Source organism: Hyaena hyaena, unplaced genomic scaffold, assembly GCF_003009895.1.
Source record: "Hyaena hyaena isolate Hyena2069 unplaced genomic scaffold, ASM300989v1 scaffold_327, whole genome shotgun sequence".
In the NCBI taxonomy this organism is placed as follows: Eukaryota; Metazoa; Chordata; class Mammalia; order Carnivora; family Hyaenidae; genus Hyaena; species Hyaena hyaena.
Window position 1 is genome coordinate 342583 of NW_024080962.1, and position 23254 is coordinate 365836.

The 23254-nt window shown below is 38.4% G+C and overlaps 1 protein-coding gene across 3 annotated transcripts in view; it reads left to right on the top strand.

Moving 5' to 3' along the window:
• Positions 1-823: 823 nt before the first annotated feature.
• ASPH (aspartate beta-hydroxylase) overlaps positions 824-23254 on the top strand; it is a 174149-nt gene continuing 151718 nt past the window's right edge. The window contains exons 1-5 of one of the 3 annotated variants that reach the window (XM_039249128.1): positions 824-1036; positions 7026-7175; positions 8989-9033; positions 10404-10472; positions 15136-15554. In XM_039249128.1, coding sequence (XP_039105059.1) covers positions 1027-1036; positions 7026-7175; positions 8989-9033; positions 10404-10472; positions 15136-15380 — 519 coding nt within the window. In that variant the 5' untranslated portion in view covers positions 824-1026 and the 3' untranslated portion in view covers positions 15381-15554. Of the gene's footprint in view, positions 1037-7025; positions 7176-8988; positions 9034-10403; positions 10473-15135; positions 15555-23254 lie in introns of those variants that run through there. The other 2 variants (XM_039249130.1, XM_039249129.1) reach the window with 2 other exon arrangements.

Below are 23254 nucleotides of genomic sequence, written 5' to 3' on the forward strand. Positions count from 1 at the left end.
TAATTTTAAGTCAGTGAGTAAGTGGTAGTAGCTTTGGGCTGGTTTTATTTCCCAGAAGGGACTGTGTGGAGTTGGGGTTGGAAGGAAGTGGAAAAAATCAGAATACAGTTGCACACTGGCTTTCCAGTATTTTCTCTGGGGTCCTGTTTCCTGGATCATGATTGCCGTGCTACAGGGTCCCTCCTTTCCCCGCCCGCTCCCCTCCAGCCTGTCAGCCCTCTCGCCGTCTCTCCCCTCCCTCTCCCCGTCTCTCCCCTCCCTCTCTCCCCGTCTCTCCCCTCCCTCTCCCCGTCTCTCCCCTCCCTCTCTCCCTCCATGTTTCCAGTCTCAGCTTCTTCTCCCTTCTTCTCTAGGGAAGCATTTTTATTTTTATTTATTTTTGTTTATATTTATTTTTTACTTTTGCTGCATTAGAATTAGACTCGGGACGGTAATACCTGTGAATCAGAATCCTAGAGCATTAATTAGTTTCTAGTTACTTAGTGTTCTGTTTCTTTCAGACAAACTAAGTGGTGGTCTTTTCGTGTAGGCATGTGATCAGCTCCCGAAGGGCCAGACGCAGCTGCTCTGGGCCTGGGCCCCGTGCCAGCGCAAGGCGTGCTGCAGTTTTGAATGGTTTGGTACTTGGGCTAGAACCATTCGGGACCCATCCAAGGAAACAAAACTGGCAGCACTCTGTGTTCCGTCTCTCTGTCCCGCATGCTTGAGTTTTTTTAGGGTCTGGAGCGGGGAGGCAGGGCCGGCTGACAGCGGAATCCCACAAGTGGGGGAAGGCTGGCTGTCGCTTTGTGAGGAGGCCTTTCAGCCTGAGCGGTTAGCGGTATTTGGCCACGAGGAAGGGGTCTCTAAAAATAGCTGCTGACCGGAGGTTGCAGTCAGGTCCAATTTCAGCTCTAGAGGCCTCGTCCGCGGAGCAGGTGGCCAGGCTGAGGCTCTGTGGGGAAGGGCCCTGGGGTGCTGGTCCCTGCGGGCCGCGCCCGGAGCTTTGTCTTCCATATACACCGCTCATGGATTGAAGAAACCAAAATGGCTGAAGGTAAAGGCACTTTTGTATTGTTTGGGTTAAAAGTGGTTTGGCATCTAGCTGGCAATTTTTAGCTTTCTTTTCAGTTTAAAATAGTTTTGACTGTTCGACTACATCTTCTGCATTTTCTATTTAGAACTGCGGGAGACGTCAACCTTTGACGGTAGTTTAACTTTTCCTGGAGAATCTGTCCTTGATCTGAATATGTTTCAGTGTCTTAGAATAGCTTTTAGTATATTAGATTATAGATTTGTGTAATCAGACACCGCGTTTTAAAAACTTCAGGGAAATGTACAAGCAGTCTTCCTGGGTCTTGTAATTACAGTAAATTTAAAGAATTGTGTGTAGACTTGGGTTCATAGCCCACTGTAGGCAACTGAAGGCACGTGTGAGTCTCCTGTCAGTGAGCACACTTAGTTCAGGCACAGCGGGACTCAGGCTTTACCATATGTGGCAACTGACCTAGTTTTTGTGAAGCGGGTGATAAATGCAAAGTAAGGAGACCGATATTTTATTCCGTATTTCAGCTGAATCATTAACTTCGAGTGTTCTCTAATAATGAATTGAATTTACATTTTTGTATGTTTGTTTTTGCTCTCGTTTGTGAGAGAAGAATGTCTTTCCACTTAGTTGAAAGCAAGCCACATTAGCTCGTTATGTTTTCGTTTTTCAACTTGAGTTGGACTTTTTATGATTTATTTTTGTTTGTTACATTCGGCAACCCTACCAGGGTGGTCTTGCTGCATATTCATATATTCACAAACAAATCTGTATTTATGAAAAAAAAGAAAAAGAAAAGATGTAGTAAGACACCAAGACAGCTACCAGCTCTGAGCTGCCTGAGGGACCACTGTAAGGGGTCTATTATTAGTACAGAGAATACGAGGATCTTCACTTTGAACACCGTTTTAAATAAATGGTTCGAATGGGTCTCTGGACTCTTCTGATAAAGCACCTCATCCAGCCACGAGGAAGAACACAAGATACGTATCTTTAGTTCTTTTAGAAGACATTTCTCTTGGTTTCTGTGGATTACATAACCTACCTAGTTAGGTACAATCAGCTCGTACTTCTGACCCACATTTATCAGTTCTTGGCTCACGAAAGGTGACACTTTGTAACATAAAAAAATAACCAGTTTGATGAGTTCCTTCACAGCTTTTATGTTGTTTTTTTTAACTTTAAATGTGTGGGGCTTATGTACAAATATAAATTCAGCAGCATAAGGCCAAGCAAAACTTGGACGTGGTTGATTTGTAATCAGTGAAGTAACTGACTGACTCCTGTTCAGGTGCTGGGACACATCTTCTTATTTTCCTTTTCCTCAACTGAACACATAAAATTACCTATTGTCTCTAGCCTATGTTTTATAGAGAGACACACTTCATTGCTCGCTGTGGTAATTTTCTGTGTTTGGTAGGAAGAACAGTTTTCTGATTTGGAGGTCATTACTTTTGGTGGGTCAGCGTGGAAAAAAATGAATCCCATAATTCTTGCCGAATTCTTGACCTCCATTAACAAAATCCTCTTGACTAATCCCTGGGACCGCACGTGGGATCATGAGTCAGAAAATGAAATGAAGACTCTTAGACTTATTCGGATCTTAGAAAATAGGGTTAACTATGAGATAGTCTTCCCAAAGAATGTCCCAAGCTATTCGCTTTGGGACAAAGTGCTGACTTCAGGTCTCTGTAAGGTGTTTGAAACTCTCTTGAAGTGTTTATCTTACTGTGCCTTTTTCAGTTCATTGGACAGAAACTAATCTGCCTTTTGGGACCACGTACGCCATATTTTCAAAATGACATATCAAGGGAGTATTACTTGGTGTCAGTTAAAAAGTTCTCCTGACAAAGATGTCCTGGGAAAGACTCCTTTTTATAATTTGCTGTTTTGTTCCTTTATGGAATTTACTAGAGTAACAATTTATTTGACATTATAAAGGATGGTTAAAATATTGCTAATAATTTCATATTCATTCTAGCTAAGTAACATTTACCCTTTTATTGATGTTTAAAAGTGATGAATCTGTTTAACAGTATTTTAAATGAAAAATCTAAGATTTATTGTACGTTTTTTGCATTTTTTTCAACATTTATTGATTTTTGAGAGAGAGAGAGACAAAGTGCGAGCAGAGGAGGGGCAGAGAGAGAGAGAGAAGCAGGCTCCTGGCTTTGAGCTGTCAGCACAGACCTCGACATGGGGCTTGAACCCACGAACCCTGAGATCATGACCTGAGCCGAGGTCGGATGCTTAACCGACTGAGCCACCCAGGTGCCCCCATTTTTTACATTCTTAAACAGTTTGAAATATAATTTTAATGACAGACTCAATCTGATTGTCATTATTCCGTTGTTCTTAGGATTATTTTCAGGACAGTTCAAGGGAAATAGCCCCCTGATTTATTCTTTTCAAATTCTTGGTCTTCTCTTGCTGCTGGTTTTCATACCTCCGACAGGCCTGCCTTCTGTCAGCACGGTTGGTTTTTAATTTCTTTGAGCATTTTGTTGCTTTAACTCAAATGGGTGAGGTTGTCTTTTTAAAGTATATTCTTGAGTTTTTTGCAGTAAGTTAGGAAGCTTGATTACAGTTGTTAGCATCACTTCTAAAGCAAATGTAAACTGTCTGTAGATCAAGGTCTGTTCTTTACTGTGTCTGCCCTCCCCCATCCCTCATCTCTGCCGTGGTGCACGCAGTTACATGCTTTTGTTTAAACATATAAACACTTTTTGCACTTCTTACTTACATTTAGTGTTGCAGGTCAGTAACCTAGGTTACTGAATTAACTTGGTTAAATGATACTTTCGTTTTGAGAATCTTAAATATTTTCCTCCATTTCTGCTTTAAGAAAGAGAAATTGGCATAGAATTGAACTTGGAATTCAAGTAATTATTTTGTTTCATTAGTGATTTCGTTACAAACTCATTTTAAATGATACATCCATCTCTATTTGGCAGTAAATGGATATTCCAGAGGGCATTTTTCTTATTATAATTAGTAATCTATATAAACAAGTATATGTGCATATATTTTTATGAATATATAAATAAAGGGTTTTTATACAGCATTTTAAAAAGTCTTTAATGTTTATTTACTTTTGAAAGAGAGAGGGAGAGACAGAGTGTGAGCAGGTGAGGGGCAGAGAGAGGGAGACACGGAATCTGAAGCAGGCTCCAGGCTCTGAGTTGTCAGCACAGAGCCCAAATTGGGGCTCGAACCCATGAACCACAAGACCATGACCTGAGCCAAAGAAGGACACCCAACCAACTGAGCCACCCAGGTGCTCCTATGTAGCATTAAAAAAATGTCTTCATGGGGCACCTGGATGGCTCAGTTGGTTACACATCTGACTTCTGCTCAGGTTATACTCTTAGAGTTTGTGAGTTCAAGCCCTACATCGGGCTCTGTGCTGACAGTGCACAGCCTGGATCCTGCTTCAAGTTCTATGTCTTCCTCTCTCTTTGCTCCTCCCATGCTCATGCTCCATCTCGCTCTCTCTTTCTCAAGAATAAACATTAAAAATTTGTTTTTAAAAAGTCTCCGTATGTATAGAAATTTCATAAACACGCAACACTGCTAGTGTATCTATGGTACTCCCCTGTTCTCACTTCTTTCTTTTATTTTTTAAGATTTTAATGATGCTCTATATTCTTATAATTTCTATACTTAAGACACACAGAAATACCAGAAATCATCACTTTCCCTGCCAACATTGCTGAAGTGTTCACCCAGTTTCCCTCTCCCATGGCTGTGTTCAGATAATGAAACAGAGAAGCCTGTGTGAAGTGCATTTAATATGTAACATAGGGACTCCTGGGTGGCTCATTCGGTTAAGTGAATCTCAGGGTTCATGGGTTCAAGTCCCACGTCAGGCTCTGTGCTGACAGCTCAGAGCCTAGTGCCTGTCTTCAGATTCCGTAATTCCCTCTCTCTCTGACCCTCCCCTGCTCACACTGTCTCTCTCTCTCTCTCTCAAAAAAAATAAAACATTAAAAAAAATTTTTTTAAATACATGACATTATAATCTATGCCCAGGGAGAATTTGAAAAACTATACGTTACCTTTTTTTAGATAGGCAGCTTTTAGGAGACTTTTAATAATCATATAAGAAACAGAGTAGATGGTCATATGTTATTTGGTAAGTATTATTTTGTGAATTCACCATATGATTATAAATCTGGTCCTTTTTGAAAGATCTATTATTATTTAAAGAACATTAGAAAATAAAATTGACCTTTTCTTTAAGAATAAAATGTCTTATTTAGTCATAATTTTATATGGATATATAGATAAAAACCTATGTTTTTGAGTGTGTATACATACACGTACACACTCATTTTCTCAGACTGATTTAGTTTTTATGGCCCCTTTTGAAAAGTTGATGTATCACTTCTCGGCATTTTGGCTAAGATCAAGTGAAAAATTGATCTAGTGGTTTATTAAAAAATGTATCTTTTTAATAAGACTTTCATTTTTTTCTTCTAGAAGATTTGGCAATATATTCTTGATTTGAGCCCTTGGAAAACTAATACCAGTATTCTGTAATGAGAGTTGGATTTAGGCATCAGAAAGCAGGTTCTAGATTAGAGCTAGTGCGGTTTTTTTGAAATCATGTAGTTTGGCCCCCTCGTATGGATCAAGGAACTCAGGACCGTAGAAGTCAGATTTAATTCCTAACTCTGGCCAACTTGTCCTGGTGAATCCTTTGATCTTTTTCCTATAAAATAGGGCTGGTGATTCCTGCCCTTACCCCCAGTGGTTCTGAACCAGGCATCACCCCTGTAGGGGCACTGGGAAGCCTGTGGCGGTGTTAGTTTGTCATAATCTCTGGGACCCAGGGAAACTGGGGATGCCAGCGGGCCAGCAGAGTGGGGCACAGTTGCACAGGATAGAGAATTGTTCTCTATAGTCATCCAGATATATACATACCACTCTTGAGATACAGTGACAAGACCTCTGTGAGAGTCACATGCCGCTGTGCACTGGGAACACTTGGAAAATGTATGACCCCCGTTCGACGCAGAGAAGACAGTGCTGCTCTACTACTTGGTGGAACTTTTCCTTCTCTCAAAGGGCGTATGGGAATATGACCTATCCTTTTAACAATATTTATTATATTACTTCTTACGAGAAATTTGAATACTACTTTCTTTCAAGGCCAGTGTTGACCATTTTCTCTCAGTGTCACTTGACTGTCTTTTTTTGTTTGTTTGTTTACTTTGGGCTGTAAGAATATTTCCTGAAGAAGAGAAGGTGTATTAAACACACCCAGTGTGATAAATGACACACAGCAGACAGCGTTTACAAAGCTGTTTCCTGCATGGAGACCGATGGTGCTTGATGGGCCTTTTCCTGCTTCCTTGGACCCCAGGGGATTTGTCAAGGAGGGGACTGGTGGTTGTACCATTTCACCTTCTTCCCTGACCTCTATTTCCTCTAAATAGTCTCATTCCTTCTTCTGTCTCTTTGGCTAAGAATATAGAGCCTTTTTTGGGGGGAGCCATTTTCTTTGGCCATTAAGAGGCTTTTAAAAGATTCTACAGACACTTAAGTGAGTCAGAGGAAAGGATTTGGCTACATTTCTATAGGACTTCATTAAGTCGTTGATAATGCACTGAACTTTGGAGGAGGTTATATTTACGGGGTTTGGGCAAAGAACTTAGAAAGAAGGTGTGCATATTATATGTATTACATATAAGATAATACACATGTTGTATCAAACTTTATTTTTAAAAAATTGTTAGCCAATGAGTAGTTTATTTCTTTCGTTTCTTTTAAGTCAGAGTTTTCACATATGTGATGTCAAGTCTAAACAGAATCTTTTCTGTTTCAACATCTTTATTTTGCGTAACATGTTTTGAGAATTTGAGTGAAAGCTGTTTGTGAAATGATTTACCAGTGTAAGTACTTTCAAATCCCTGGAGAAATAGTTCAGCAAAAAGAGGCTTTTAATAAGGTGTCGCCTTATATAATGGCATTGTTCATCTGTTTTATTTTTAAACAGATACAAAGCACGGAGGACAGAAAAATGGGAGGAAAGGAGGACTTTCTGGAAGTTCCTTTTTCACGTGGTTTATGGTCATTGCATTGCTGGGAGTGTGGACGTCTGTCGCTGTCGTCTGGTTTGATCTCGTTGATTATGAGGAAGTTTTAGGTAAGAATTGTGGTGTCATTTCTTATGTGAATTTGTAAAAGTGTAAAAGACATCCTTTAGTAATCTTAAAGGTTTGTCATTATTTGGGGGGTACTCTAAGTTTCTGCAGCCTCTCGGTTGTTCTCAACAGTGTGAGAACAAGGGGTAGTTAGCAGCACTACCTGGGGGCGAGGGCTCTTGTCTTCTTTGAACATGACCTGTAGTTAAAAAAAAAACAAGGCTTTATGTTGTATGTGTGTCACACAGAAAAGTTGTATCAAATGGTACTTAACTCTTAGGAAATGCAGTACTCTAAATTCTGTTCATCTTGTTATATTATGAATTTAAAACATTCATGAGCCCCTGAATTTATTTCAGGACCCAATTTGCAAGATCGTTCCTTAGCATTTTGAAGCACACCCCTTCTTTTTGGAATGAATCTGTGTATGCGTGTGTGTGTGTGTGTGTGTGTGTGTGTGTGTGTGTGTGTGTGTGTGTATTAGTGCTGGGATAGGTTGTACGTGTGTGTAGATGTTGGAATAGAGGTGTGTAGGTGCTGGGATAGGGGTGTGTGTGTGTGTGTGTGTGTGTGTGTGTGTGTGTGTGTGTGTATTAGTGCTGGGATAGGTTGTACGTGTGTGTAGATGTTGGAATAGAGGTGTGTAGGTGCTGGGATAGGGGTGTGTGTGTCGGGGGGGTGTCTATATGTTCAGGTGTTGCCATAGAGGTGTGTATGTGCTGGGATAGGGGTGTGTGTGTGTGTGTGTGTGTGTGTGGAGGTGGGGGGGTGTCTGTATGTGTAGGTGTTGGAATAGAGGTGTGTATGTGCTGGGATGGGGTGTGGGGGGTGTGTGTGGAGGTGTTGGGATAGGGTTGTGCATGTGTGTGTGGAGGTGTGTGCATGTTAGGTGCTGTCTGTATGCTGTTGACGCGGTTGCCATGTGATTTCTGATACTTGTCTTCCTTTCTCCTGATTTTTCTTTTTCTCTCCCAGTAATCACTGCAGTTGTTCATGACTTTTGACATTAATGATTCATTACCATTTTTGGAGTCATACTCCTTGGTTTTTTTTTTTTTCTATCTTATGATGTCTTTTTTTAAATTGAGGTAAAATTCACATAACAACATAAAGTTCGATATTGTTAATATGTGAAAATGTACAGTTTACTGGCAAACACTAATGTACTTTCTGTGTCTGTGCTTTGCTTATTGACATTTCATATAAATGGATTCATACAATATGTGGTCTTCTGTGTTTGCCTTTTTACATTTAGCATACTGTTTTCAAGGTTCAGTACTCTATTGTATGGATGAATAATATTCCATTGTATGGAAACACACCACATTTTGCTTATCCAGTCATCAGTGATGGACATTTGGGTTGTTTCCACTTTTTGGCTATTGCGATTAAGTGGTGTTCCTCTTTAATAATCCACTGAAAAAAGTGGACCCTGTCACTGAAAGCAAAACCCATGCTGTTCTCTGTGCACCGGGTTGCATAGAAAAATCCCCTCTCTTCCATAAAGCCTTCTGCTTTAGATGTTAGATTACAGACATCTTTCGGGGTTGGGGGGGGAGGAGGCAAAACACGCTTATGTGTAATCTCCCGTTGGTTGAAGCTTTCCATGGTTACTGAAGGAGAGGTCTCTGGATAGACTCCGAGAGTAAAAGAGGAAGAATTTTAGTTTAGAGACAAACTTCTGAGTAGATCTGTGCTTTTGTTGACTTAACCATGATACATTGCTAGGGAACGACTATTAAACCAAAGAAGAGATTTAAAATTATTGTATATTTAAGAGCAAGTAACAATTTTCATGTTTTTACATGCATGCAGCCAAAGCAAAGGACTTCCGCTATAACTTATCAGAGGTACTTCAAGGTAGGCTGTTGGAGATGCATTCTAAGTCTACTTGTGATGGTCTCTAAAACGTCATGCTTATTTTATGCATCAGAGAATATAAGTGGCAGCACCAATTTCCCCCGTTAAATTTGTCAGAAAGTATGGTATTTTCTGTGTTTTAGTTCCACTTGAGCTCTGTGCTCTGGACTGCCTTGACCTGCAGATTAGTGCTTTTTATTTATATTTTTCTTAGCAATAGAAACAATACTCCCTTATCTCTCCATCACTACTATCACTATTATTATCATCATCATCATCATCATTTTTAATGTGCTTTCTAAACCAGACTTCCACATAGCAAGTTAACTGTTTCCCTCAGTAGCACAAGGGCTCTGGGAAAGTAAAGGTTGATCACAGCCACTCTCCTCCGAAAGTTCTGTCTGCTGATAGGCAGTGTTTTAATTTACTTATTCTTAAAGAGATAACAGTACTACAGATTGGTGTCTTAGTACTAATGCTGTATTTGTGGTTGTTGTTTGAAATATTTCTGCACGTTATGTCTCTTCACAACCATGATCCAATGATGAGCTATAAATCATGTTGATTTTAAGATGATTTTTAGGGTTGAATGTATTTGACTCATAGTTGAAGTGCTAAATATAGCCGCGCTCCTAGGGAGTAAAGCCTTAAGATACGTATCTATTCTGCTTGATGAGGAAAGTCTCTGGTAGTATTGTCTTCTCAGGTTGTCAGTTTTAAGCTTTGTTTTCTTTTCTTTTTTTCTTTGATAGCCAGCGCTAATTAAGTTTTAGGTGGGATAACTAAGTTTTCCTTTGAATTTCAGGAAGCCAGTTTTACATACTTTATTTCCAGAAGTCTTTTTTAAGGTTGATTTAAGATGTTTCCATTGTGAATAATTATTTTATAAAATTTAAAATTAATTTCCCTCTTATTTTCAGTATTTATACTTGATGTTAATAAATATTAATTATTTGTATTTAGTCTGGTGGGCCTTCCTTTGGTGGTAGGAACTTTCATCCTTTAGATGCATTTAAGTTTCATGTTAGATAGAAATCAGTAATGTTTCGTCTATATGTTGAAAATTTTACCTAAAATCTTTTTTAGCAGCATAATAAAATTCTTCCGAAAGGATTAAATCAGAGTACTATTAAAACTTTAAAGAAAATATTATCTCCGTTAGATTGTTAGTCAAACACTTCCTGAATCTGTGAGCGAATTGCCTGTCATTTGTAGGTAAGATATTTAGTTGGGATTTTCGGGATTCAGAGAGCCAAGAAATGCATTGCTTGGTAACATTTATGGCTGATGTTCAAGACTGAAGTAAGTGGTAATACCTTATCAAATGTTTTTCCTCTTTCTTCCCATACATCTTTTCCTCCCCTTTGCAGGAAAACTAGGAGTCTATGATGCTGATGGTGATGGAGATTTTGATGTGGATGATGCCAAAGTTTTATTAGGCAAGTAGATTTTTTATTTTTTGCTGGAAACAAAACAGTATCTTTGCCTTAATAATATCTATGTCATACACATTTTATGGAAGATATTTTCCCAGTTTAATTATATATGTAATTCTTACTGACATGTTGATGGCTTAATTGTTTTTCCATGGACTCACATTTCAATTTACTTTTATATGTGGATAAATATATAGCTCCTGCACATAATATTTTTATAAGCCTAATAATTTCATCTCTATTTTCAGATTTAAAACACTTCATATTCTGAACTTAATATTTGCACATATAGATAATGTACTAGCTTGTTTTCAGATATAGTAATTATAGCCATTCATTATCATCAGTTGACATAATTCACTTCCATTTGAAAATGTAAGTTTCTAAAGGCTTACATAAATTCATTCTGAAATAAAATGTTGGAGCTAAACATTTGAAATGTCCTATGCATATTTTAAAGGTAATATTAAAATATGAACCAGTAGTTATTGGCTGGGTTTCTTTATTTCAGAAATCTGAACCTTTCTCTATCACTAGAATTACCTGTCTTTTATCATTGAGATATTTCTTGTAATATATAAATATATGATATTCCCTCGTTTGTTTTAAAATGCTGCCTTCCCAGAAAGGATGGTGCTAATTTTAATATGCAGATTTTATATAATCTGGCCTGGTGAGATGTGTGTTTCCGCTTGTGAAATAACATCACTTCCTTTGCTTTACTATGTAGTGTTACATGCATTAAAATTGTGTATACAAAACTACTTAGACAAATAACAGATACAGCCTGGTAATGTCCACTATGCTCGCTAGAGTAATAGTGCAAAGGCATTCATTGTAGACACACAGTTTTGTGTCTATTTTATGGATGAGAAGAAAAATGGGTGGATATCACATCTAGAACCAATGGTATAGTTTTCAGCAGATTAATCTTAACCTCCTTATAGAATAGTAAGCTTTAAATATGAAAAATAAGGTGTAGTTGTGATTAAATGTAATTTAGCTTCTTAATTTTGACCTTAGTTTCTGTTTTCTTATTACTGCCCAGTGGGAATTATGTTTGCTCCTTACCAGTGGAAAACTTACTATCTATGAAATTTTTTCCCCTGTCTTAACCTTAATGGAATTTTCTGTGTAATGTTGTCATTACAAATCTAAATTTTTCTACAAATATAGTAAGTCCTCAGAAGACTATAATCCAAGACATGTAAAAGAAGTAAAATATATAGAAATTAACATATTGGAATGATGCTAATTTGCTTGCCTATAAATGGTTTATTACTCCATTGTATTATTTTACTTTAAACGATGGGTTCTGAATAGATAAAGATGGGTTCTAAAACCCATAAAGATAACTTCATGTGGGCCATGCCTCCTCATTTTTAGAGATAATCATACTTCTCATCTGCTATATTTGGTTGTGTTTTTTTTTGTTTGTTTGGTTTTTTTTTTGGCTGAAAATTAGCTATGTGGTTTGTCAGGGAATATCAACTTTTAAATATTAAAATATATTATTTTTCCTATAGAACACACTGATTTCTATAGCAAATACAATAGTAACTTGATTTTTAGTATTTTAGATTGTGGGAGTTTATTTCCTATAATGTTTTTAAGCAACCATTAAGAGGTTAATTTATCATAACTTGGAACATTGCCATTTACAATAGACCTATATGTGGTATGGGCAAATTATAACTTGTTCCTTTTATAAAAATTATATATTTAGAGGTAGAACCAAATTTGGTGAATCTCAGCATTCATTCTGGTAATTTGACTATTAAATGGATGACAGCTAAGATAAACTGTCTAACCATATACATGTACTAATTCACAGCCTGTGGCTTCACAGCTGAAACAAACCAAAGGTGAGCGGTCAGGCTCACTTATGTCTTTGGACCTTATTTCTATGATGATTGAATTCTCTGCATGAAATACAAGCTTGACTGGAATTGAATTTTATAACTAAAGTTCTTTTCTAGTTTGTGAGGTTATCGTAGCTTAATTGTGCCTGTGTTCCTGGCAGATTGTTGCAAAGAGAGAGCCTGGTGAATTCTTGGGTTACAGAGATAGTAATGGGCTCTATGTGTTCAGGGAAAGGTTATGGGGGGAGGGGGGCAAATTCAGTGAGTGTCTATCCCAAAATAAACCAGACTTCTTGGGTACATTCTCACTGGAGAGCTGCTCAAGGGTATGGGTTTTGGGTTAAGGCACAAAGGGGCAGACACAGGTAGGGAGCTGGAGATTAAGGGGGAGCTTGGCTTGTGGATGTAGTAGCGTTTGAGATATGCTGAGCTTTCATGGGGTTGGCATTTCTTTCATAAGTATTTCTTTCTGCATTCTTAAATCTGCATATACCTAATGTCACCAGTTTGAGGAAATGTACCCATCCATATTTACATTTCCCATCTTAAGATTTGTTTTTTCTTGTGAAATATAAAGAAAGAATGAAATATGTGTAGGTAAATCAAGATATTCTGAATAGCCATCATTAATTTTATTTCACTGTTTCTGGCCATGGCCCTTAAGATATACTTTGAAAATATTCTAAGCCCGTTCTAGTTTACATACTTCCTACTTAAAGGAAAGTATCTTTGATAATGGTTCAGGTTATTGAAAACTACATTGCTGGACATTGTGTTCTTTGAAAACTTGTTTCCTGAATAAAATTTACAGGAAAATGATCCAAGGACTCCATGCTTAGAGTAGCACCATCTAACGATTACATGATTGTGCTTTTGTCTGTGATTAGCACCTAGCTGGCACCATATCAGGTGTGGCTGGAGAACAGAAGGGAAGGCCATCAACAATTCCTAGAGCCTTGATACTTGATAAGCTTTTGTAGACCAGATGCACGCATGAGTGAACTGGATCTTGTCCACTCGAAGGCATTCACTTCCGCCCTTGGGTTCAGGCCTGCTCTCAGCGGCTGAGGAATTCTACCCCTAGAATATTTCTCCTTTTCTCCTCTAAGTCGTATTTTTGTCTTAAGAACCACAAGAAGGTTGCACATTTGGGTCATAGTTTTGTTCAGATACTTCTGCATATTTGTTGAACACTTCTGCCTGTCATACTGAAGGGTAGTAAAGCTTTATAATTTATACTTGATACTTGGAAGTACTAATCTTTGAAAATGGAGAAAAAGAAACATGTTTATTGTGAATACACAGCTGCAGTAAAGGCAAGCAGAAGAAACGATATTACTCCCACAGAGATTTGAATCGGAATACAGACCTTGGTTCATAGCCCTTGTCAACTGTTAAATTCAGTGAAAAATATTCTAGTTGTATCAGAAAGCAATTTAAATACCAAAAATACCAAGTGCAATTTGTTTTCTCCTATCCCCCCTATACATGAAGAATGATATGATGTAGCTTTTCTATGGACTAAAGTGGGGGAAATACACTGTATGCTTTAATATTCATACTAGGTATCTTATTGGTATAGCTTAGCTGCCACTATTGATTGCTGAGTGTTATGCTACATGGAGAAAGTTTGAATTGCCCAAGCCTGACCTACTTGAATTAGGTGGTTATATAATTTGAAAAGCTCTAAAGTCATGGATGTTCACATTTCTTACACTCAGAGCCCTCTACCCTGGGTTTTTCTTTTCTTTTTCAAAATTATGTGTGTTGTTATATAGGACTTGGCAATATTGGTGGATTTTTATATTTACTGGGCCAAGAGAGGTTTCTTACCCAAAGCCAGTTCTTCACAGGAAAAAAAAAAATAGGATAAAAACAATATATACTTTGCTTTCCATCAGGATAGCCTGTTTTGGGACTGACACTTAAAACAAAACAAAATGAAACAAAACCCAAACAGGAGCCAGAGGTCTTTGCGGTAGAAGCTTATATCTTAGGCCTATGGAAAGAGAACCTTGGAATATTCCTATTGCAAATGACTGACTGGGACCTTGATCCAATTCAGTATGGGTCACCAGAGTGAATTATTATTAGTAGCTGACTCATTATTATTGGTCAGAATTACAAGACCAAGAGTCAGTAGCCAGAACACTGCAAACACTGCTAACATCTTAGAGTGTTAAAATTTAAGTTGATTATCTGATATAACTTGAATATATTTATATGTCCATCTGTGGATGCTATAAACAGTAATCTTGCTAGTCATGTTAATTCCAGAGTTTCTTAAGGTAACTCTGGGCCCTAAGGGGAAAAGTGTGAGGAGATGAACCTTTTTATTTTCTTCAGTGAATATGTACTGTTACATGTAAATGCTTGTATAATCAACTCTCGATAATATCTGGTCGGTAAATCAGCAAATGTGGAGGTTGTCAGAAGTGTCTATCTTTATACCCTGATACTGCTTTCATTCGTTCTTCCCACTGATATTAAATCAGTTGATTTTGGCCGATAACAATTTTGTGTTTGGGACTCTAGACTCTCTACCGAGAGAAAGGCAAAGCCCTGGTTAGGGGCTGGTAGGAATGAGGATTGGTGCAATTGTGCCTTTCCTGTGGGACATACGATTGAGAGTTGATTGTAAGGTGTGCATCTTAATCAGCTTCTTTATTTTCCAAAATACCTTTTCCGTAAACTTCTGTGACCATGATGCACATCCTTTTTGAGATCACTCTTCCTCAACTTCTTTTTTCCACCTAACTGCTCTCCTTATTTTCTCTTTCTCTCTTCCTTTATTCTTTATGTAGGCCTGACCAAAGATGGCAGTAATGAAAATATTGATTCTCTTGAGGAAGTCCTTAATATTTTAGCAGAGGAGAGTTCAGATTGGTTTTATGGGTTCCTCTCATTTCTCTATGATATAATGACTCCTTTTGAAATGCTAGAAGAAGAAGAAGAAGAAAGCGAAACAGCAGATGGTGTTGATGGTACGTCACAGAATGAAGGGGTTCAGGGCAAGACTTGTGTCATTTTGGATTTACATAACCAGTAACTTTGATTCAGGGACTGAAGTCATTGGCTTACGAAAACCCGAAGCAGTCTCCTGTTTCTTTCTCTCCTTTGCTCTCCCAGGGCTTAACATGCAGTGGGGCAGCTGTGACCCAACAGTACAAGGCAAGCACGTGATCTTTCTCCCCAGTACAGCTCCTAGCTAGTCCCTCGCTCCGCTCTCCCCACCTCTCATGGGCCCTCCTCATCCTTGTAGTTGTGGACAGAGTGCACTGACAATGTTGTTCTCGGTGGTGTAATTGGTTTCTGTATCTGTTTGGTTTCAACTAATGTACTCGCTGAACTAAATTGAGAAACTTAATAGCAGATTGTTTTGTGATTAACCCTTGATGCTTGTCTTTCTAACCCACGAACTGATTGGGATGATTATAATATACTTGATTATAAAAATGTTTCTAGCATGATTCATATATTAAATGCTTCTCTGTTGATCTTTAACATGACCGGTGTGTAAAGTGATGGTTCTTTAAAAAGCTGATATTCTTTATTGTAATTTGTTTAGGCTAACTGATGTGCCAGATAGGTTAATACAAATTTCAGTGTAAAATTCTGTATTAATGGTGCTTAAAATAATTTGAAAATAACCCCATGTTTTTGCCTTAGGGTAGTGAAATTACTGTATTCAGATAGTAGTATGTCTGAATATTTCTGTACAAAGGCAAAGTTTATTTTTAATTTAATTTCCAAATATACATCCAGAGAAAGTAATCTGTATTTTTCTTAAGTAGGCATGTTGCTACACAAGAGGGAAAATGTGAATATGTATCTTAAATAATGTTGTACATATTAAAATTATTCATCCTAAATAAGTCTTTTTCCATTTTTTCCCTGTATTTCTTTATTAAGTGGCTATCTGTTTGGCTTAGGAAAAGTATGATTTTCAGATTTATAAATTGAATTTACTAAAGTGGTAATTCTTTTCAAAGAATGATCTTTTTTTGCCATTAGAAAACCTTAAAAACATTTTTGAATCAGTTCGTTTAAAACAAATTTGCTTCTGTAATAGTAAAAGCAGTCATATTAGCTGTATATGACATGTGTTGCATAAAATGAGATTTTATGTGTGTCCTTACCGCTTGTAAATGGTAAGGTTTCTGTACCTTCTAGGGAGTGGTCTTTCGTGTGTTTAAATCTCTTTGAGCTTCTGTGAGACTTAGCTTTGAATACTCATTGAGCTCAAAATTCAAATATGTTTCTATTTTTGAACATTTTATTTAGTTATAGTGATTTCTCGTTTTCAGATACTCATTCCTTTTTTTTTTTTTTTTTTATTTAACCAAATTGTTTTCGGTAAGATAGATAAGTCATCCATTTTTTTTTCAGAGGGGAACAAGACAAATTTAGTTTCTCTGCTGGAAATCACAGTTGGAGGCTATTGAGGTATTTATAGGTATGCAGCTCAGCTCAGCAAGAGCCAGAAAGTAAAAGTGTCAAATCAGAACACAGGAAGCACATCAGCTTCCCTTTTACCCACCACTCACATGTGTCAGAAAAAAAGCTACAACTTGCTAATCTTAAAAAAGCATTATTTTAAAGCTACTTTTGCATGTGAATGTGCATGTTGTACACGGGACAGTGATCTCCTAAAGCTTATGTGCCTATTAAAACTCTACTCTGTCCTTCCCTAATTATTCAGGGAATATGATTCATTCTGTTAATCGCTCTGACAGTGGAAATTTTCTGATTTTGAAATGTTAATATCCTGGAACACGTGTGTGATTTTAATAAGGTTCTTTTTGAAAGTTTATGCAGTCTTTGTCCATATTGACTGCGTCTTTCACTTTGAGTACTGTGAAATGTCAAAGTTCGTTAAGTTTAAATTTAAAACAACCTTATACCTCATGCTCAATGAAATTCATGTAGCGGCACGTCTAAGATGTATGTTTTAAAGCAGTCTTATTTTTCAACGTTCATTACTACTAACTCTAGAAGATGTTTGCTCAGTTTGAGAAGTAAACTAAATTTGTGTGTTAAGAATGTTTGGAATCATTAATTTCTCATCAGCCTTTTTTTGTTTTGCCACGATAATGATACTAATGCACGTTTTATGTACAGAAATTAATTATGCTTTAGTTTTGTCTGTGAAAAAATAAGGAAGTGAGGTAATAGTTTTCTGTTTTTCTAGTACCCTATCTACTCACCCTTTCTGAAAAGTCTCTGATGAAGGTAAAACATAGGGAGCTGGTGAACCCCTGACTTCTGTGACTTCCTTCAACTTGCGGCTAAGCCTTGTTTGGGTGCGAAAAAATAAAGTTGTTTGCAAACAAGTGTAGAGTATTTTGAAGCTGATCAGAATTACTTCACTTAAATTTGATTTATTATATTTGCTATAAGGTTTAATTTTTCTAAGGATTCATTGTATAATTTTCTAATTCATAGTATAAATGTTTTCCTAGCTTTATGGCTTTTAGGTTTAGGAACTTACTTAAAAAGGCAACACTGTATTCTGTACACTTGAATCTTTATTTGTAGTTACGCAGTTTTAAGTTGTATCGTCTTTACTCTGCTTTTCTCAGTATGAACAGCCAGAGGGATGTGGCACAATGCGCTCTGTGTTCATGTGTCGTCTTGTGTCCTTAGAGCTGCTGTTTGCCCAGCTGGGTTCTCTGGAGTTGGCTTCAGAAACCAAGAAGTGGCACTCTGGGGGTTTCATTTCTGCACTGTAGCCCCTTTCAGGCCTGTTTTCTCTGGGACATGAGTGGTGGGGTGGAAGGCAGCTGGAGAGCCGTCTTGTGGATCGACGCTGGTCTCCTTAAGTCCCGAGGCCTCGCCGCCAGCCGGCTGCCCGGGAGAATCACGCAGATGCCCCAGGCCTAATGGAAGGCTGGGTGATCCTGCTTTTTTTCTGGATCTCCATTCTTTATTCTAGGAGTTCCCTACCTGCCTCGCAGAGCTGTATCCAGACATGTAAGAAAAACGTTTCTGCTTCAGTTCTAGTTTGCATTTATTTACAGTGAGCTAGACTGAATAAAATGTTTCCTGTCCACCCTGATAAAGCTTTGGAGAATTCTCAAAAGCAGCTAAAGGCATTGGCAGTTATTCTTAATTTGATCGAGCACTTGGTAGTTTCGCCTTTTGGTGATTGATATTCGTGATCCTTTCTAAATAAGATCCTGTTCTCTGAAATAAATAGTTTTCTGTGATTTGGGCTGTGGAATTTTCTTTGATTACAATGCATACCTGGAGCATTTTCATGAAATTCACTGGCTCAGACTTTATTATCAACAAGTTGACTGATAGAATTGTATGTCACATTCTCTGCCTCTGATATTTATTGATATTTGCATAACCAAGTAGTACAGAGAAATAGATACTAACTAGATTGTGAGCTCCTTAAAGTTAGGAACCAGGCCGTAGCCTTCATTTGAATCCCTCTTCAAAGCGGAGCCCAACATAGAGATTTATTAAATATTTACTGGGGTTATTAATCTTGATGAGTGATAACTTCAAGAGTTATTCATTACATAATAAAATACTGAGGTTTTTTTCTTTTTTTCTGAACCCAGCTTAAATAAGTGAAAAAATTATTGGACTCTTTTTTTTTTCCCCCCAAGAGAAATGACATGTTGAATTTCATACAGGAAACCTGCACTGACTGAAGTCTTAAGGTGAGCTTTCCCTTGTCTCATGTTTGTTTTGAGTCTGCGTCTTCATTCAAACTTTCAGTCTCTGGATGTAGTCCCTTTCTAAGCTTTTAGTCATTCCGTTCTCTTCTGCTCTGATCTTCCTTTCCCTATTTACTATAGAGCATTGGAAGGTTCGTAGCTTGCTTTTTTCAGATATGCCTGTGATATTATTGTTAGAGCATCTATTTGAAAATATAAAGGAAATTGATGTAGTCTCCTGGCATGTGTTTTAGCCGAACTAGACATCCAGTCTAGAACAGCAGTCCACATAGCTCAGAGAACTTAGGCATTTGGGGCCTTTTGTTTTTGTTTTTTGTTTTTCTGCTCTGTCTGGTCAGTGTTGAAATAAATTGAGATGTTTTGGTACAGGGAGGAGGAAGATGAAAAACTAAAGCTCAAAGCGACTCACAGGTCTTAACCTGGGACGGTGGAAGTGGCTGAAGTGCCCCAAGAATGAAGTGATTCCCAGCCTACAAGCTTATGGCTGAGTCTTCAAAAACCTGTAGTAGCGACTTGGGTTTCTGTAATGGAGCCAGTCTTCTAAAATTATGTCTGTTGCATGTGGTGCAACATGCACCATTGGCTTAATGATTCAGCACTTTAATTTGATACAGAACATTTCATCTTGAAAATGTGTGTGGGAGAGTGGCTCTGAGGCAGTTGCCAAAATAACATTAATTACTTTTAGGCAACTCCTGTTCTAAGGAAAGAACATCAGACCTGCTTTTCAAAAATTTCTGTTCAAAAATTCTCAAATAGTTAACAGAGCTATTTACAGTTATTACCTTAAACACCATCAGACTTTTCGGGGCACCTGGGTGGCTCAGTCATTAAACGTTGGACTTTGGCTCAGGTCATGATCTTGGGGTGCATGAGTTCAAGCCCCACCTCAGGTTCTGTGCTGACAGCTCGGTCTGGGGCCTGCTTCGGATTCTGCATTCCTTTCTCTCTGCCGCCCCCCCCGCCCCCACCGGGCACGTGCATGCGCACTCTCTCTCTCAAAAAATAAACAAACATTTAAAACAATTAAAAAGAAAACATCACAGTAACCATAAAGGCAAAAGGAAGTGAAGAACATGGTGATTACATATTCTTTGCTCTTCTCTGACTACAACCACATCCTGATGCTTTTTTGATGACCGCCTTCAGCTGGAATGTATTCTATCAAAAAAACCAACTTTCATCCAAATGAGTTACAGAATACCAAAATGCTGCCTTTTCAGGCTCCTGTTGATAGAATTTTCTTTATACTACTTGGATATTCTTTGTAAGGAGTTACATTGTCATGAATTTGTTTGATAAAATTGTTCCTTTTTTTTTTTTTTGCCCCTGGTCTTTGGCTATGGGAGTAAGGAGAGAAAAGGAGAAAAATAGGACATGTTTATTGATTTTTTTTTTTTGATGCTAAAGGGAGTCCACATCAACCATCATTACAAGTAAGAGTTTAATTCTGCCTGTAATTAGGGATTATTTAAAAGCAAAGTCGTACGTACTTGCCTTGTGGTTTCCTCTGGAGCCACTTGACAGTGTTCCTCCACGCTGTGTCTTCCCCACTCTGCGTGCTAGTGCTGGATCACCACCAGCCCCTTCGCCACTGAGCTTCATGGCATGGATGGAAAAAGATCCGTCTAAACTTCCCTGGACTGGGCCAGTGTGAGGTGCTCCCTGGTAACAGTTACTCTCTTAGCAGGGGATGAAAACCTTTCCCATGCTCTTCCATCTTCTCAAGTCACTGTTTTTCTTCTGTAAAGACAGATTTGCTTTCTGCCTCGCCAAGATAGTCATCTGTCTTGCATTCTGTCGTCTTCACACTTTATAGCATTTTTTGATTCTCACAATTTTCTTCATCGTTTCTTCTCATTGATCATTTTTGCAGATGTTGCATCTTCTGGTTTCCAAAGTTGACACTTTCCCTGCGGCTCCCACCGCATCTCTGGCTTCGTTATAATTTCTTCCCTATTGGTAGGTCCCTTTCTCCTTCCTGAGAGCACGCCTCTCCTGTAGGCTAGGGGACTAGCCGTCAGACGTGCAAACACAGTGAAATCTGACAAACACTCCCTTCTGGTCCCTGGGAACCTAGGGAAAGTCCACATATGATCAGTCTTCTTCTGAGAAGAAGGCTGTCAGCGGGGGCTGGGCCTGGGGGTGGCATAAGCACCCTGGGTTTTGGTCACCCTTTTTTCCACCTATATTTTCTCATTGAAATGTGACCTCCTCTTCTGCTTGTAAAACGGGGATCTGAAGAGCCTTATGGGACATTTAATAACTAGTATAATTCAGTAATGCCCTCATCCTAAACCTTTTTTATGCCTTCCTTCCTAACACTGCACACTTGACTTGAAGAACCCTGCGTTTTCTTGATTCCTCTCATTTCTCCTTTATGTAAGGACTTCTCTGTTAGCATCATATTTTCGTGGTGCTATGCTCTCTCTCCTGCCTAAACCCTTCTTTCTGAGAATGAATTTGATAATTGTGGTTTACATTATTAGGTCAGTCTTTATCATGTCAAAAATATTGAAAAATTATAGACTGTATTCTTTAAGTTCAGAAAAGGTAGCTAAAGTTGATTTTTTGGAATGTTGTATAGTGCATTGCACGTTGTATATATCACCTTAAGGATTTGTGCCCAACCTGGAAAAGTTTTAAACAAAAGCACTCATTATTTTTTCCTGTTTCACTAATCTAATGCTGATCTAATATTTTATTAGTGTCAGACATTACCTCTAGCCTCTTCATCCCTGTAGCTCTTTTGACTGTGTCGTTAATAGTGGGGTTTGGCATTTGGGTAGTCTGCTTTTTTTTTTTTTTTAATGTTTTATTTATTTCTAGGAGACAGAGAGAGAGACAGCGTGAGCAGCGGAGGGTCAGAGAGAGAGGGAGTCACAGACTGAAACAGGCGCCAGGCTCTGAGCTGGCAGTCAGCACAGAGCCCGACGCGGGGCTCGAACCCACGAACCGTGAGATCATGACCTAAGTGAAAGTCGGATGCTTAACCAGCTAAGCCACCCAGGCGCCCCTTGGGTAGTCTGCTTCTTAACCCTCGCCGCTTTTCAGCAGGAAACTCTGGCCATGCATTACAGGAGTCAGGAGGGGGACGTGAACAGCATTAAACGTGCATTTTGATGTTTTATGTTCATTTCTTTCACACATTGGATACTGCCCATGTATTTAAAAGTTGGCATTACAAGTGTAGGTTTAATGTTTCATTCTAAAATAAACTTGAGTGGGGAGTGGTCCAGGATGGTATTCAGTATTACAGGGTGGTGTGCTGTTTTTCATAGAGTTTAGGAAAGATTCAAGTTTTATCTGTGAAAAATGATTGCCTCTCTCTCTGTCTCTCTGTCTCTCTCTCTTTCATCCATACACACACACACACACACACACTAGTTATGGTTCTGTTGTATATAAGTAATTGAACAGATATAGATAGCCATATGCAACAGTTAATTCCATTTCTTTTTTATGTGTAGTCAATAGTAAGACATACACTGATACTTTTTTTCCCAGAATAATGATGGTGATATTTCTTTTATTTTAATTGAAACATAGTTGACACACATGTTACATTAGTGTCACATGTGCAACATAGTGTTTCGATGCGTCTGCATGTTATGCTATGCTCACCTCAAGTATAGCTACCATCTGATGATGAAAATACTTCAACCAAAATAAATTGCCGTTCTCAAATGGACTGTTTCATTTGATGGAAGCAGATGGCGATGGATAGAGAAAGAGGAAAGGGATTTAGGAATGGAGGATGATTTGAACATTAGAACAGAACAGGAGTGAAAACATCTCATGCCGAAACTGGGGGTGTGATAGGGTTTTGAGAAACACACAGACGAGGTTCTGCTCGGGGGCTTTTCTTAGTTGCTGAGTGACAGATGGTGCCTGGTGCTGCCCCGACAGGCGGCGACCGGTAATCACCACACCTCCCACTCTAAGCCTAGGCAGTGGGCTAGCAACTTGGAATGCCACCTTGGGAAGTTTGCTGATACATGAGTATAAAGTATCATTTATGTGACGGGGAGACAGAACTGAGAGCATCAGTTGCCTGAGATGCCAAATACAGGCTCATTAGAACGGCAGTGTGCTGAGGAGTATGTGGTATTGGTGTTTGTTAGAGGGCAGGCCCGTGATCAGAACTTTTATTCGCCAAGGCAGGAAACAGAAAGCCATTTCAGATTTTAAAATGAAGAGTATAAGTGTATCCCTACATGACAGTGTAATT